The sequence below is a fragment of the Gobio gobio genome (genome assembly GCF_949357685.1).
Source record: "Gobio gobio genome assembly, chromosome: 9".
NCBI lineage: Eukaryota > Metazoa > Chordata > Actinopteri > Cypriniformes > Gobionidae > Gobio > Gobio gobio.
In genome coordinates, this window is record NC_137115.1 from 51,710,811 (window position 1) to 51,728,818 (window position 18,008).

Here is an 18,008-nt window from a genome sequence, read left to right on the forward strand (position 1 = left end):
GGGGACAAAATGTCCCCACAAAGTTGGCAATATCCAAAATCCTTGACCTTGTGGAAAACAGCTTATAAATCATACAGAATAATGTTTTTTGAAAATGTAAAATGCAGAAATTTTTGTGTGATGGGAAGGTTTAGGGGTAGGGGTAGTGTAAGGAGAGAGAATATACAGTTTGTACAGTATAAAAATCATTATGTCTATGGAATGTCCCCATAAAAAATAAAAACCCAATGTGTGTTTGTGTGTGGCCTGTTAAACCCTACATTATGGGGACCACAAAGATGGCAATATTCAAAATCCTTGTCCATGTGGAGAAATGTTTTGGTCTCCATGAGGAAAGCAGCTTATAAATCAGACTAAATTATGTTTTTTTGAAAATGTAAAAAAGCTGAAGGTTTTCTGTGAGGTTTGTGTTTATGGTTAGCAGATAGAATACACAATTTGTACATTATAAAATCATTGTGTCTATGGAAAGTCCCCATAAAAAAATTGTGCGTGCGTGTGTCAGTGTGTGTGTGTGTGTGTGTGTGTTACACATATTTCAGTGCCAGTTCCTTGCCTCCAGGCCACAGGTAAATGAGTGAGCATTCGGGTGTGTTTTCCATGAATTTCCGCGTACAGTATTGGCCAATTGTCGCGTGTGTGTACCTGCTGTTCACTTGTTAGCCTTGGGTCCATTTTTAATCCTCTTCATCCCTTCGTTTTCTCTCTTTAACAGTAAGGTAGTGTCTCCAGGGTTGAATCCCTCCACGTGCAGCTGGAGCGGGACACTGAAAGGATGCCTTGTTGAAGATGGAGGAGAGAGGGGAGATGATAGGAAAGACTGCTGCATGTGTGTCCGTGCGTGTGTCTGCATGCAAACTCTGTGGGAACCTGTGCTCATGTGTGTGTGTGTATTCAGACAGAGGTGGGTTTCTCATGCAAGCCAGGCGAGGGGGGCTTCTGTCGGTTGAAGGACGGGTGTGAATGAATCAACCGCCATCTTTCAGAATGACACCTAGAATATCAATTCTGTGAAATGTGGCTTGTCTGCTCTGCTCTGTTGGGGACACATTTATCTCTGAGTTGCTGCAGAAGCGTTTGTGTGTTGTGTGAAGACTGTTTCTACCACAAATGAACTTGCAACAGGGCCCTTGCTCATCACTCCACCTTTGTTTACTTCCTCAAAATGGTTAAACTAGTCTTTCATATGGCAAGGAAGCACTTGCACTGGCTTATTTTACAGAGTTACATCTGATTGTGTATTTGTCAGAAACAGGAGCTGGACTTTGTTAATAGCTTTTCTCTTTTTGACGTCTCGCTGCACATTCTGCAATTGCATAACCCAAGAAACCACATCGGCACCCAATGTCAGTGTTTAAAATAATCAATGTGTTAATAGAAATAAAACTAAATTGTCCCCTCAGCTACTAGAAACTGGTTCTATCGAGCCCATACAGGCTATTATTTGCTTCATCTGATGTTGGTCAGCCAGGGCACAAATATTATTAGCAAACAATGGGTTCCACCAAAAAACTATAGTAAATTATTGCTTCTACACAAAATGTGGTAACTTGGTACTAGGAAACAGTTTTTATATATAGAGTAGACTGTTATTCTATATAAAGTAAAGTTTCTTTTGTTTGAAGGAGCTCTCATAGGCCTGTCATTGTATTCATACTCCATATAAATTTTTTTTTAATATATAATAAAATGTATGCAGTTTTATGCACTTACATTGAGACTACACTGAATAAATGTACTTTAAAAACATATTAATTAATTAATAATAATATTTTTTTAATCACATGTTCGAGTATTAAAAGTTGTGATTGGTCGCTAAGCTTTCCGACCGGAAGTGGAGACCGTTGGAACAGAAGTTTTAAAAAAACCAAACTGTCTCATTTCGAGTCACTGAAGGATTAAATGTAAAATAAAACTTTTAAATGTCATGGCAAATATATGATTAAGTTTAAGTTAATTATTTATCTTTTCATTTGAAAGGCCGTGATGAAGCTGTCAAGCCGTTATTAAATATGAATACCGTCGGTAAGCGTTTTATTAAATGATAATGAAACTAGTTATTATCATATAAAGAGTGTTATGTTATTATGTATCATAATCTTATGTATTATAGTGACCTAATACATGTCTCATATTATAATATAGCCCACTGTAAATAATTCTAGCTTCAAATGTATTTCCGTAGTGAGTTTGTGAGGTGATGCGCTGCCATCTAGCGGTGACTTTGAAGGACTACAGGACGTCGGGTTCCCAGTCTTCATTACGTGGTGTCTGAGCATGCTCTCTGAAGTTCAGACCCCTCCAAAATCCATCAGCATCCCTGTTACTCCATACTCTGATGTAGTTGCAGTTTGGCTTGAGAGAGAGGAGGGACACGCACAGAGATGACACTTGGATGGAGACTGTGGAGGTGAGGAGAGATGCCAGCTGTCATGTTTATGTGTGTTCGTGGTGTATGAGTGTGTGTGGTTGAGTGCAGCACGTTGGCTGATTTTCCTTGAGTAATTTTAGGGGTGTGTTGCTTATGCAGCTGTCAGACTGTCTAGCCGAATGTGTGCACGCAGAAAAGGCAAATATGATTGAATATATGATTAGATTGATCTATCTATCTATCTATCTATCTATCTATCTATCTATCTATCTATCTATCTATCTATCTATCTATCTATCTATCTATCTATCTATCTATCTATCTATCTATCTATCTAATTAATTGCTTGTTTAATTGGTCTGCTGGCTCAGTGCCCTGTTGGACTCTTGTGTTGATTTTACTTTCATCACTTGCATTTCGTTCCTGATCCAGAGTCTTAAAATGACACAATAATGTGGATATAGTGTATACAGTATTTTTCCAAACTAAAATATTTTCTGCATTAGAGAAAGGTCATCAGACAAAAGTCATACTTCAGCAGATTGAAAGGGAATTTAGAGCACCCACATTTTGGTCAAACTAACTCATTTGTATTCTAATACAGTTTGTATCCTACATGTACTAAATGATATTAAAATATACTGTAAATAATTTGTTACTGTATATATATTCATTTATATAATTTTCAAATTTACAAATGTATATTTAATACATTTGATTAAATATATAGATATATTTTATTATTGTATTTATTTATTTATTTAAATATACTTAGTTGTTTAAGCAACGATTAGGACGGTTACACAATAATAAAATACGGTTATAAATAAAAATACCTAATATTTAATCCAAATTCATTAATATACTGATATTATTTATTACAATTGTTTATATACATGTATATAAACAACTGATTATATAAAAAAAGCAAGGTTATTTTTTTACATATAAAATATATATTTAAACAAATATAGTTTTTTTATATATATATAATTGTAAAAAATATGTTTTGCACATATAACATTCTGTTATAATTTAATATATATATATATATATAGTTGACATTATATATGTGTGTGTATTGTGTATAATTATGATGTATATATACATCACATACATGTATATATTTAAGAAATATTTGGCATATATACAATTTGTAATAATTTGTATTAAATATATAAATATAAATATTTTATGTATAAATATAATTCCCCCCCCTAAATATATACATGTATATGTGTATTTATATATGCATAATAATTATACACGGTAGTAGCACACACATTTATAAACACAAACTTTTACTTTGGATTTGATTAATCGTTTAGTTTGACAGCACTAATAAATATATATATATATATATATATATATATATACACATAACAGATATTAAGATAATAGATATTAATAAGCGCAGAACAGATATTAATATATATATATATATATATATATATATATATATATATATATATATATATATATATACATATATATATATATATATATATATATATATATACATATATATATATATATATATATATATTTAAATATATCTATATATTTTATCTGTTAGTGTTAACATAACAGATATTAATATAATAGATATTACTATATGCAGAACTTAGTTTTTTGTACATATTTTTTATATAAAAACCTAATATATAATCAGAATTAATTAATATATTGATATTATTTATTACATTTATTTAAATTGCCTATATAAATATATATTATTTATTTATTTAAATATTATTAATTGTTTAAGCAATTTACAATTATATATTAATAGAAACAACTTTATAATCAGAATTCATTAATATTGATATATCAATTTAAAATGCAGTGCCAGAAATACATTTCATTCATCTGAATGTATGTCTGTTAATTTTCCGGCTGTATTCTGTTTCAGTCTCAGTGCGTGCTGAGGACACATATGTGCCCAATATATCTGGCTGTGTGCGGCTCACATTAGGACTGCACTGTGTTCAAGCTGTTTACCGTGTGTTTGTGCGCAAATATTGTTATAGATCACTAGTTCTGAAAAACTAAACAAATGTAGATTATGACTAATTCAGCTATAATTCAGATTTCTTGTATTCCTGTATGAGTGAGTACATGTGTGTCTTAGTGTCTTCTCCGCCAGACATCATCTCACACACAAGCACATTTTCCATTTATAGCTCATTAGACTTGTGCGAGGATCAGTTTTAGGCAAAGGGGGTGGCCCAGTTGTGCAAATATGGTTGCAGTGTGAGTGTGTAAGAAGGTAGAGCACCATCCACAGGATCTGAGAGCAAGGAAGCTGAGAGAGAGAGAGCGAGCGAAAGAGAGAGAGAGCGAAAGAGAGAGAGAGACAGGAGCGGTGCTGAATCTTCTGTCACTCTCTCTCACTCCACCGTGAGAGCTACAGGACTCACGCTGTCCTCCAGCACACCCACACACACACACACACACTGAGAGAGAGAGAGAGAGAGAGAAGACACTGAAACACTGAAGACAAAACGGAAGGATTTTCTGATTTCTCCTGAGGAGCTGCAAATAACCCTCGGAGAAGGATGGCAGATGGAGAGGGGGGAGATGAAGAGATACAGTTCCTACGGACGGTAAGTGTCGCTTGACCTGTTTTTGACTTCATAATAATGTTTTTTTTGGGAGGACTCGGAGTTCAACGAAAGAGTTTTTCACTATAGACACTGAGGGGGACACTCATGCCCCCCCCCCTTATATTTAGACTAGCGGTTTAGTAGTGTAGGTAAATATTAACTTTTTTTTTATCTGGTTCCCCTCAATCTTGAACATTTGGTTACATTGCTGCTGTTGTACAATGTTCCTGCATGTGATTATAGATCTGTGCGTTTGTTTTTAAGCATGCATGCTTATTTATTTGTCAAGTGCTTGACACCCTAATAGATATTTTGTTAACTTCCCCATCCACACTCTCCTGCTTTATTCAATGTATTGGACAGTTTTGCAAGCCTGTTTCTCATCCTGTATTTCGTTGACTATTTTTATGGTGGCCCACATGTCTTTTTGACCTGCTTATGGACTTGATAGTCTGCCTAACAACTCGTCTCTAATCAGGGACATGTCCTGCTTTTATTACTGCAGACTGTGAACTCGTATTGTACTTTATTGCATATTCTTCCAGAAGATTCTGTCATTTCGATGGATGTATGTGAATGTGTGTGGATGGACAGCGGCTGGTGCATCTGTTTGCATCGTTAGCTATTTTTACCTCAGGAAAGGAGAGACTTTTAAAAGCGGAGAGGAAGACGCAACAAGCAGGCCAGCTCCTTGAGGGGGGACAGCTGGCCTCTGCCCCCTCATCTCTCAAACTGAGCAGTGCACTGTAGAGTTGGACATACTCAGGGAAAAGGGCATACGAGAAGGACAAGAACAAGCAGAATTGGAATTATATAGCATTTGTGACATATATTAGGAGATTGAGAGAAGTGGAAAATTGAAAGCGGAGATTGTCCCCCCACTAGGGGGCCTCAGCAAATTTTCAGGGGGGCTGCAGGATAACTTAAAAGTTACAAAAAAAAAAGGCCCATTTTAGATTTAGCCAGGATTTGGCCTTAGTTCAATTAGGGAATTTAAGTAGCCTTAGGGAAAAAAACATTACTGATGTGCATCTTGAGATAAAAACCAATGGCACTGATATATTTTAAGATATGCCAGTGCAAGTTGCTTTCAGTTAAAACAGCTCAAACTTGCAGTTTAGTCTGGGACTGTATATTATATGATATATATCCCCAATTTCACAGATAAGACTTAAGCTAGTCCCAGACTAAAAGGCATGTTTGAGCTGTTTTAACTGAAAGCAACTTGCACTTATCTTAAAATATATCAGTGCCATTGTTTTGTCTCAAGATGCACACCAGTAATGTTTTTTTTTCTTTCTATGTCATGTTTATAAAAGCTAATTTAGTGTCCTAACTGAACTAAGGCCTAATCCTGGTTTAGTCTAAGCCCTGTCTGTGAAACCATGCCATAACATATTAAAATAATCGAAGTCTTAATTAAAATGTTTAAAAAAAATCAGATAAACTATCAATACCTGATAATTAAAGGTGCACTATGTAACTTTTTTGCTCAAAATTTTTATAATTAGTTAATACATCATCAATCCTTCTTCCAAAACATCTCCTACCCTGATTCACTGTGGTAAGCCTATTATAAGTGTTTATATTTTAGACCTGTCGTGATGATTTCCGCGTGAGAGTGCGTACATACAGTACATCACTCGCTCGTGTGTGTCTCGTCATTTCTGTAAATAGAGTAAAGTTGCTCCGCCTGCTTTTACGTGTGTCTTTTGTGGGAGTGGCAGAGGTTAGGTGTGTGTGTGTGTCTAGTGTGGAAGTGGTAGAAGTTAGTTGTCACAGCGAGTGAGAAAGGTTGACATGGATCCGCTAAATCTCCAACCTCACCCGTTTAGCTCGTAATAAAACAAGAATCAACATTAGCTTGGCTTTTCTGAGATGGCGAGAACTGGGGGATTTGAAATGTCGTAAAAGCGTTTATTACTCAACAGGCGAATAAGGTGTTTTATTGAACAGATAAACTCATATGTATCTCTCTAACAGAGTTAGGTGTAAAGCATTATCTATTGTGAAGCTCATTTCATAATGGTTATTTTCGCTGTGCTGTAGTTTATTTTCAAGGAAGTATCGTGTCTATTAATGGGTAAAGGCTGATTTATACTTCTGCGTCGGACTCGGACCTACGCCGCAAGTTACGCGTTGGTGTTCAGTTATACTTCTGCGTTGTTGTCTACGTTTAATTTATATCAGTATCGGTGGCTTGTGCGCAGATATCGCTTCAATCGATTGCTGTTGCGGAGACTATTTGTTTCGTTGAAATCACAAAACGTAATGCACCCAAATGTGTCCCTGTTCTTGATATACAATCGCCCATTAACATCTTTGGTTTTAATGAGAAAATAAACTATACACAGCGGATCTATGTATTTATTCACTAACATAAAGAATCTCTGGACTACAAAATATTGTGTTATAGCAGATGAAAGTATGAAACTATCATCGCATTTCTGGACACGCACACACTCCTATCGCAGATTTGTATTTATTTATTGACCTGAGGGAGGGGTTCTGGCAGACCAATCACAGCGCTTGCAGTCTGCGTAGAATTGACGCGTAATTAAATTTTTGGAGAGGTGCACGTCAGGGTACGTCGTAGGCTACACATGCAACACACAGCCTAAGATGTAGCTATGGCATACACTCGACACAGAGGTATAAATCGGGCTTAAAGCTACAGTAACGTCTTCAGCTAGTCAGCTTGAGATCCTTTCCATCTAAGCCTATAGTGAATGTTTTATGAGCAGTTCTGAGCAGAACATACCGTTATTAAACTTAAGGAATCACAAAATCATGGTTAATTCATTTAAAATATAAAGGACCCTAGGCTCGTGATGCCATTGTGGCATTTAGCTAATGTCAAAAATCACAGTATGTATGTGGGTTCCTAAGAAGATTATGGATTATTAATACAAAAGGCTCTCAAGGCTTTGATCATGGGTTCTTATTTTATAAAAATCCTTTACCAGGCTTTAACTGAGGTAAAATCACTAGACACAAAATCACATTTTATTTTATTACTTTTAAAATGGGGGTAACAGTAATATAAAGAAAGTGAAAGTAAAACCAGTGTTCCATAAGCAGTTAAATGCATTAATAATTAAGCAATGTGTGGCATTTCTATTTCTTTTATTGGATAATTTGGTGACACTTTACAATAAGGTTCATAAGTTAACTACATTAGTTAACATGAACTAATAATGAAATAATAACACTTACCGGTATAAAGCGTTTATTAATCTTTGTTGTCAACTATATACATATGAAATTATAACAGAATGTTATATGTGCAAAACATATTTTTTACAATTATATATATAAAAAACTATATTTGTTTAAACATATAAAATATATTTTATATGTAAAAAAATAACCTTGCTTTATTTTTTATATAATCAGTTTTTATATAATCTGAAAACATTTACTAATACTTTACTAAAATCTTGTTAGCATTAGTTAATGCACTGTGAACTAACATGAACAAACCATACAGCTGTATTTTTATTAACAAAGATAAACAAATACACTAACAAATGTACAGTTCATGTTAGTTAATACATTAACTAATGTTAACTAATGAAACCTGTATAGTGGATAGTGTTACCAATATTTCTATAAACTGTAAGTGAATTTTGAGTAACTTGGATTTGAGACAAAAAAAAAATATTTATTATTAAAATGAAGTATAAAAATATTCTTAAATGTTTCCTATAATATACAGTGAATTATATATTGCATGTGTTCGCTGGTCTAACTGTAGGCTATTTACAGTTGCCAGACAATGAGTTTTGGCTAACAGTTTTATAAATTGATGCACTGGATATTGAATATGATCTTTTGAGACGTCTGTCTGGACGACTGTCAATCCATTTGGCCAGTGGGATCAGCTGATCTGTCACAATACACCCTCATGCCTCATTTAGGAATGTTAATAAGAGCTTTATGTGGATGACAATGCCACAAAGAATCCCTCACGCCTTTATGATCAAAGGTCAGATTTTTATATTCTTCACGAGACACCAAAACAAAGTCTCACAGCTGTTCTGAGCCCACACGTGCGTAAAGACATTTTTGTATTGTTGTCGGGAAGGGAAGGATGCAGACTATACTGGACTTGCCTGAAGTGAAGATGATGCTTTTACAGGCGTCATTAGATTTCAAATGTGATTTTGGAACATTTTGCTCTCTTGGTTACATGAATAATTAAGTTGTGTTTTATGGTTGATGTTTAGAGTCATCTGGTGTGAAGAAACTCTTTTGACTGTGTGTGTGTGTGTGTGTGTGTGTGTGTGTGTGTGTGTGTGTGTGTGTGTGTGTGTGTGTGTGTGTGTGTGTGTGTGTGTGTGTGTGTGTGTGTGTGTGTGTGTGTGTGTGTGTGTGTGTGTGTGTGTGTGTGTGTGTGTGTGTGTGGTAGAAATGACCCACCTCTTCCTCTCAGCACTCCCACTTTCTCGCTTTGTTGTATTATATCACTGTATGAGGACTGGAGAAGAGAGGGATGAGTGGAAGGGAAAGAGGAGAGTGCATGTAGTACACAGGTATGAGAGAACATATTCTGTCGCTGTGGTTTAATAATTATGGGCCCTAAAGCAGCAATAATCCATCTTTATCAGCTTTGCTGCTTTTTACTTTCCAGCTATTGTTAAGAAATATGAATACAAAAATGAATTTGTGATTTTCAATCTTCATCTGCATGCATGCCAATATCCCAGCATCATTCTAATGAAGTGTGTTTTGATTATGTGAGATTTTTCTTTGCATATATTTCAGAGCCGATCAAGGTATTGTGTGCTGGAGAGTGTGTGCAACTGCTGTAATCCATACAGTGACTCAGCATGTTTCAGTCAAGAACTGGCAGTTTTCTGAAGGGCTCAACAGTATGTGTCCTTGGGGGAATCCTTTCAGGAAAGCCCTTTGGTTTCTGAGACATGCCATGCCACTCTTTCACAGTAATGTTTCATCCTTAGTGTTCTTAAGGGCATTTTTCCATTCCTCTGCACTAGTGTCCTATTGTTTATGTCTATGTAAACTAGACACACATGTTTGATCATTGTGCTTGCGTCTTTTGCAGCATCTTGTGCATGACACAGCATTTTAAAAACACAGCGATCAAAAAACACGTCTCTAGACCTTTTTCACATTCCACTGCATCTCTGGTTACATTTACACTGAACATGTTTTTTTTTTTTTTTTTACTCACATCTGACCAGACTCAGATTGTTGCACGTGTGTCACATTTTGAGTTTGTTTTTGATCTGTTTCTCTGTTCTGTTAATGTCTGAGTTTTAGATTCGTTTTCATTGTATTCTATTCGTATTTGCCCATTTGTTCGATTTCACCCCTGTCACCTGTGTCTGTTAATGAGTTCAGTTTTGCTCGGTTCTCTCACGGGCTGAATCCGAAATCGCCCTCTAAACTAGTGTTAGACCGATATATCGGGCCCCATATTTTTACGTGTATCGGCATCGGCCGATACAAGGCTGCTGCGTTCACCGATATTTTTTCCCCTGCATTATTTACAGACAGGCGTCCACAGGCAGCTCTCACCGTCTTCAAACTGTCTTGCTCTCCCTCCCTCGTGCATATTAATCAAAATCAATTGAGAATTGACACGATGGTAAAAGGTCGAAAGACTGAAGTTTCACGTGGAGCATTGGGAGATTTTTTCCTGAATTACCGCTGATGTTGCTCTACAAGAGATTAAGTTAAGTGCACCTACACTCTAAAAATGCTGGGTTAAAAATAACCCAAGTTGGATTGAAAATGGACTAACCCAGCAACTGGGTTGTTTTAACCAAACATTTAACCCAACTGCTGGGTCAAAACAACCCAATTGCTGGGTTAGTCCATATTCAACCCAACTTGGGTTATTTTTAACCCAGCATTTTTTAGAGTGTAACCATTAAATGACTAGGTTGTAAATAGTTTTAAAATTAAGTATAGTACAGTCAGTGTGCACTTTATTATGCTGCTTGCTTGTTGATACTGTGTGCAATAGTGTAGTTATTTTATTTATGCTTAAATATTTATTTTCAGAATGTATTTTCACCACTGAACTCTTTTTTTTCTTGTTCTACCTCACCTGTTTTTTTAAATATAGTTTTTTTTTTTTGTTCAATTAATGTTCCTTTTTTAAATTGTAAATTTTAAATTGTTATCATCTTGATCATTGTGTAATTTTTATGATGTAAATTGAGGGAGCAAAAGCAGTATCGGCTCCAAATATCGGCTCTGGAAAATCGGCAGCCCTTATCGGTCATCGGCTAAGGCTGATGAAAAAAAATCGGTATCGGCATCGGCACTAAAAAAATCCATATCGGTCGATCCCTACTCTAAACCCTCATTCACTTTTCCCTAGGTTAGTCCACTAATACAGTTCACTTGAAGGAGTGAATGAAAACGAGCTGTTTGTACATCGGCTGTACACTCATTATTGCGGTACAATGTGGGATTGAATGAGTGCACTCAATAACGTCCAATATGGTTTCGGACACCACTACAAATGGCTGTCCCCTCAAATAATGCCCTGTTTGAGGGTATAGGGGGTGATTTCGGATTCGGCCCCTGTTTGTTTCTATGGTTACTGATTGAGTTTGTTCTGTTCAGGTGTGTCTTGTCAATTATCTAGTTTGTTTCTCCCTCTGTTTATGTGTATTTAATCCCGGTGTCTAGTCCAGTTCAGTTGGCTGTTACACGCGTCCCATTTCCTCACAACTCTTTAAGACATTATTAAACCCATTTAAAACTGTTCTTATGAGGATACTCGACAAAACAGACATTTAGGCATAATTCTGTGTGTTATAGTTTGTTCAAGAGCGAAAGAGAACTGGATTCTGGTGCACTGTCTGTGCTCATAATGCTGGCACAATCCACACCACTCAACCTAGTTGACAATGCGTATCATATACACATAAAAAGTCATTTGGCGTATAAATCGCACGATACAATTTGTGTTATAGAGGCGCATTTCATGAGAACGTGTTGGTCTATAAGGGCACATTTGCCGTTAAAAGCTGGAAAAAAAGCAAAAACTCTGCAGTGAGTCATGGACGTAAGGGCAGAGCAAGTTTAAATATCCTTTCTAGTCACTGTTTTGGGGTATTTTTTTTATATAAATTATTTGTAATTGAGCAGACACTTTGAGTTTTTAATGTTATATCCCTGCTTGTTTTTATGAAATATATGTATGACTGCATGATCATTTCACCGTATTATGTACTGCCATGCGAGCCGCAGATTAAAGGAACACTCCACTTTTTTTGAAAATAGGCTCATTTTACAAGTCCCCTAGAGTTAAATAGTTGAGTTTTACCGTTTTTGAATCCATTCAGCCGATCTTTGTATCTGGCGTTAGCACTTTTAGCATAGCTTAGCATACATAATTGATTCTGATCGGTCCATTAGCATCTCATTCAAAAAATGACCAAAGACACTTTCAATATTTTTCCTATATAAAACTTGACTCTTCTACAGTTACATCGTGTGCTAAGACAAACTGAAAATGAAAAGTTGCGATTTTCTACACCTATTTATACACCTTTAAGCTCTCGCGAGCCGTATGAGTAACACTGTCTTAAGTGAATATAAACAGGCGGGCCAAAAAATATGGTCAAAAGATCTGATCTGTGCATTAAGACGTGCAGACTTTGTGAATGGCCCCTTATGGTACCACTAGGTAATGAATAGCCACTTTTCCATCGTCAGGTCTGGCCGAACGGTTCTAGAATGGTGAGGAAACAGTTTTATTTCCACTTGAGCCTGGTTCGGCAAGGCGCGTTTACAAACTGTTCTCGGCCTAGTATTCTCAGTATGGAAAATGAAACCACATGGAGCGGTTAAGCAGTGTGAACGGTGCAAAAGCGGACATCATTTTCATGTGGCTCCAGAATCACAGTGCATTTATGGCTCAGGCGATTGACAGTAAAAGTCCCAATACCAAAGACGCCATGTTTTCAAAGGAGGTTCTGCGGGAGCCGAGCAACTGCCATTGAGATGAATGCGAATCCTAACGGATAGCTTTCTCCAGGTTTTACTGAGCTCCTTGAAGGTGTTGAAAATAAAGCGATGGAAAAGAGAGAGAGAGAGAATAGCATCAGTGGTGTTGAAGTGCATTTGAGGGGGTATTCGGGTTCCAGGCTATAACAGCCGTTTCCTTTTATAGTTTCACCACTATAAGCTCCTGACACTCAGGAGGGAGAGCAAGAGAGTCTGTGTCCTACTTCGTCTTTGCCTGAGTCCACAGGGAGGACAGCGAGCATGTGTGTTTTCACTTGTGTGTGTTGCACATGAGGCATAAAAGCAACTAAGTATTGTGAGTTGGAGCCTGTAATCACTTCTAATTGATCAGTGATTGATTTGTGCATGAGTTATAGAGAACAAAGAAGGGTAGAGCGAGAGAAAGGCAGTTAGTTTAGTGGCCACTGTGACATAATGAGCATTTAAACATCTCACACTCTTAGAAATATGGGTATTAAGGGGATTTCTGATTAGTTTCTTCTTTAAAATGTTGTACGTTTTCTCCCTAAAGATAGAATTTTGTAATGATCGTCTTCAGAAATGAGGAGAGAAGGATCTAGAAGCACAAATTTTAGTGCTCAGTTATGCAGATAGAGCCCACAATAAGGGCCTGTCCGTCACAGGGGACTCTTAATGGGCAGAGAGAGAGAGGTGTGTGTGATGGAGGATTAGACCATGAGCTCTTCAGAAGATTCCTCAGGTCTTGAGTGTGTAAAGCAGTAGTCTTCCTTGGGCTTATATTTTGCTTAGCCCACAGATGATCAAATCTACACCTCAGCCCTAACTGGCCATCTGTTCATAGATTTATGTGCTCTGTCATGACCACATCTTTACAATAAACAGGTGTTCCCTCGGCTAGCACTCCAGAAGAATCGCTTACGTCATCCTGAAACTTTAACTGACCCCTGAGTCCACTATACGACTACTGTAATGTGTGAAGGAAAATTACTCATGGCTCAAATTATAACAAGCCAGCGTCGCAGCTTCCTCTATTGTGAGTAGAAGCGTCTGCTAAATGCATAAATGTTGATATAGATCTTGGCACCGACATGAATATATGACATTAATAACATTACATTTACATTTATGTGTTTGGCAGACGCTTTTATCCAAAGCAACTTGTATTGCATTCAAGATACACATTTTATATTTTGTCAGTTCTTGCTTTCCCCTGGAATCGAACCCATGACCTTGGCGTTGCTAGCGCCATGCTCTAGTGTTTGAGCTACAGGAAAGCCATTCAATGTAGAATATTATTTTATGTATAAGTCATCAAATTCTTCAAATAAGTGAAGAATTTAGAAGATCAGAGAGAAAAGCAACAAGCTTCAAGACAGATTACACTCAACTACTGGAAACAATTATAGTTATATTAACTTTCTGTGCTTTCATCAAACATAAGTCCTGTTAACTCAAAAATAATAATGTCCTTACTTATGGATTCAAGTTGCTTTTTAAGTTAATCTGAGCATTAACATTACATAATAGTGATGCAGAGCTTCCTTAGTTAAAACTCATTCCTTAGTCTAACTTGGGTAACAGTTTGTTGGGCAAAATTGAAAAGGTTACTTCTATAAACTTAAACAAGCTGTATATAATATTTGAAATGGAAGAAGCTTAACACTAATCACCCTAATGATGACTTGAAGCATGCTTTTACAAGAAAATACAATCAAAAACATTAGCTAAAACATCTATGAGTTCGGAATAACAAAATTGTGTTCCCCTTGTTTTAACCAAAAACAGCAATTATTCAAGTGCATCATCAGCGATCAAACTGAGAATGATCAGCAGCCTGTTTGTGGGACCCATATTATCTTTTTCTATACATTTGATAGTTTAATCAACCTTTAAAGTAGCGTTTGTGTGACTAGATAGATTATTTAGTGATTAAGGGCCAGATTTACTAACAGTTTGCGTCAGCGCAAACCCTCTTTTGCCGTTAAAAAACTACTTTCAGGATTTACTGAAGACACGTAGTGAAAAATGAGCGATGTAAAGACGTGGACAGGGTCTGAATGACCATATTGCATATGCATTTGTAGAATAATTTGCCCTGTTTAGTAAATATAGCCCCAAGTAATTTATCTAATTAAAGGTAGAGTAGGCAATTTCAGAGAGGCTAAGCTTTAGCCGCTTTTCCACCGCAGGAACTTTCGCCAGGAACTAGGGATTTTGGGATGGTACTCGGCAGGGCTATGTCGCACGTGCTACAAAAAAATCGGTCTGTGCGATGAATATATTTACCCCAGTAGCACGCGTGCGATACAGTTTAGCATGGGTGACAGAGTTCGTTTGAGTGAAGGGAGAATTTGTTTTGTGCTCGTGTGAGGTTCATCTAGGGCTGCACGACTGACTGTAATTAAACCAAAATTGAGAGTTGTCTTTGTGAAATTATGAAAATCGCTTCAATTTTTAATTAAATAAATAAATAAATGTGCAGATGAAGCGCAGCACTGTTCAGGGCGGATCAATCGGGTCGCAATAAATGCTGATCCATCTCTGCATGCACTGTGAGATGGAGTCATTGGCATTTTAGTTCGAAAAGTGGCACGGTTTGCATGAAAAATTGCTAATAAAAGCTGTCAATCGCGGGCTCGGTGTGCACCGAACCCGAGACTCTGAAGGAGGTGGCGCTCGAACTGTCCCGCGATTCACGTGAAACGGACTCGGTGCGCATTTGTTCAGGAAGAAACGTAACCTGCATATGTGTTTTAGCGTATTACAATGTATCTAGTTCATTAAAACACTTATCAGGGATGATTGTGTTGGTGATTTACCTTGGATACTAGTGTATTCGCGCATATGCGTGCAATCAGGGCAACAAATGAACTTCATGCGACGCACATACAGTAAACCCAAGAGTCGTTTACCCAGCTGCGCATAATAGCACCAAATTAATAAAAACAATATATTTGCTGCAGTGCGTTTTCTATCATTTCTCAGTGAGTACATAAGATAAAATAAGACAAAAATTAAGACATTAGTCAAATTTTTTTTAATCATAATTTAATATTTTATTATAAAACCTTAGACATTTCTAATGATTTATGTTTTCTGTAAAATATAATAATAATAATAATAATTGTTATTATTATTTTTATCCTTAAATATTTGTATTGTATAGCACTTTTTGCATTTTTCAGACATGGTAACAGACGTTTTATACATGTGCTACAATTTTGTGGGCTGTGCTACAAAAATTTCAACCTCTGTAGCACCAGTACTATGTGCAAAAAAAGTTAACGTACAGCCCTGGTACTCGGTATGTTTTGACCGCAGGAACCTGGGTATAAATGAAGTTCCAGGTAAATATTTCCCCCTCAAAACGGCCCTGCTCACGAGGTAGTACTTTTTCAAAGTTCAGGAACTTTCGGGGTTGGAACCTGGGCGCTGAACATGCTGATTGGTTGAGTTCACGCAGCATTTTATTTCAACCACTATTTTGAAAAGTCTGTTGCGGACACGGTGCGTGCAGTAAGAGTTGTTTGCTATTCGAATCAACATTGAAGTTTAAAAAATACGACTGATGGGCCGACGACGAGGTTCAGGCTTTATTAAATTTATTTGCAAGGGACGAAATCCAGTGGGCTCTGTAAAGTCGCGTGCAGTCCTACGTCACCGGACTAATCTTCACAGTACTTTAGACCGCGATGGAAACCAACATTATCCGTCTGCAATACCGGAGGCTGCACTTTCAGGGCCGCATTTCTAGGACCCAATTTTTTTGTGACAGCGCCATCTACCGAATCGGAGAACCGCAATCCCAGGAACGCATTTCCAGGACCCTAGTTTTGCAGATCCGAAACAAGTGCCACCAAGGCAGTATTTTAACCCATTTTTTTAAGAGTTTTTTAAAGGTTTATTACACCCAAATACTGCTTTCTTTATTGCAATTAAATCTGGTTTCTAGGAATGTTGAGTAATTATTGGGTCCAAGTTGCATAACTCATCAAGTAAAATAAACAAAGAATGGTATAGCCTTTTCAGTCAATCACATTTTCAAATACAGATGGAATACACAAGGATGACTGGGGGTAGATTTAAGATTGTGTATATTTTATAAAATAATATAGAGTACAGTACACAATACATGACACAATCTAACACGTGGTATTTTGACAGTCAATTATTATGATGGCCTCTGTTATGCCTGACTATAAAAACGTCCTATGTCTCAATCAACATTAAAACCATGCCAAAATGAAGAGACGTACTCATAACATGTCATGTATTGTGTGGTAATGTTAATCAGGCTGACTGTGAGCACGTGACAGCTAAAACGATTATTTTAACTTACTTAAAATTAAGAAAAAAACAACAAGTAACTAGCTTTCACAACGAACGTAATACAGTTGTCTTAAGACACAATTGTGCTGTCACTAAGTCAACACAAGCTTTCATGCAAGTTTAGTTAAACGAATGTGCTAACAATTCACTTACAGCACTATCTAATATACGTATGATAGCTATGCATTCAAGACTATTTAGCAAATTACGATCACTTTGGCTACGTTAACTTTCCAATGAAATGCATCACGATTGTTTTTGTTAAAATAAAAACTTGTGATACTCACACTCTGATCGTCATCCATCTTTGCTGGTCCTCTAATTCGCTAGGTGGCGTTGTCAATAAAAATCTAGGGTCCTAGAAATGCGGTCCTAGGACTGCGTTCCTGAAAATGCAGCCTCCGGTTGTGCAGGCAGATGCTACTCTTGGAAACGCAGACAGCAACAGTTCTGAGGGAAAAAAGTTCCTAATTTCGGTAATTTCGATGGAAACGGGGCTTTTAAAATCATAAGGGTGAATTCCAAATTTTTGTTTTTGATTCATTTTAAAGTTAGATGGCGGGAGAGTACGAGAATTCAAGCTGTTTTGTTTTGTTTGTGATAAATTACTCACATTTTTGTCGTAATGTCATATGAAGTTTAAATAAGTTTCAGGTAATAAATGTGTTTGATGGTGCATACGTAAATGTGACTACATACAATTTTCAAACGAGACTATGAGATTATTA

At 36.7% G+C, this 18,008-nt stretch overlaps 1 protein-coding gene across 6 annotated transcripts in view; it reads left to right on the plus strand.

Annotated features, from left to right (window-relative positions):
* The first annotated feature begins 4,663 nt into the window (after positions 1-4,663).
* ryr1b (ryanodine receptor 1b (skeletal)) overlaps positions 4,664-18,008 on the plus strand; it is a 177,737-nt gene continuing 164,392 nt past the window's right edge. For all 6 annotated transcript variants that reach the window (XM_079825048.1, XM_079825049.1, XM_079825050.1 and 3 more), the window contains exon 1: positions 4,664-4,977. In XM_079825048.1, coding sequence (XP_079681174.1) covers positions 4,930-4,977 — 48 coding nt within the window. In that variant the 5' untranslated portion in view covers positions 4,664-4,929. The remainder of the gene's footprint in view (positions 4,978-18,008) is intronic.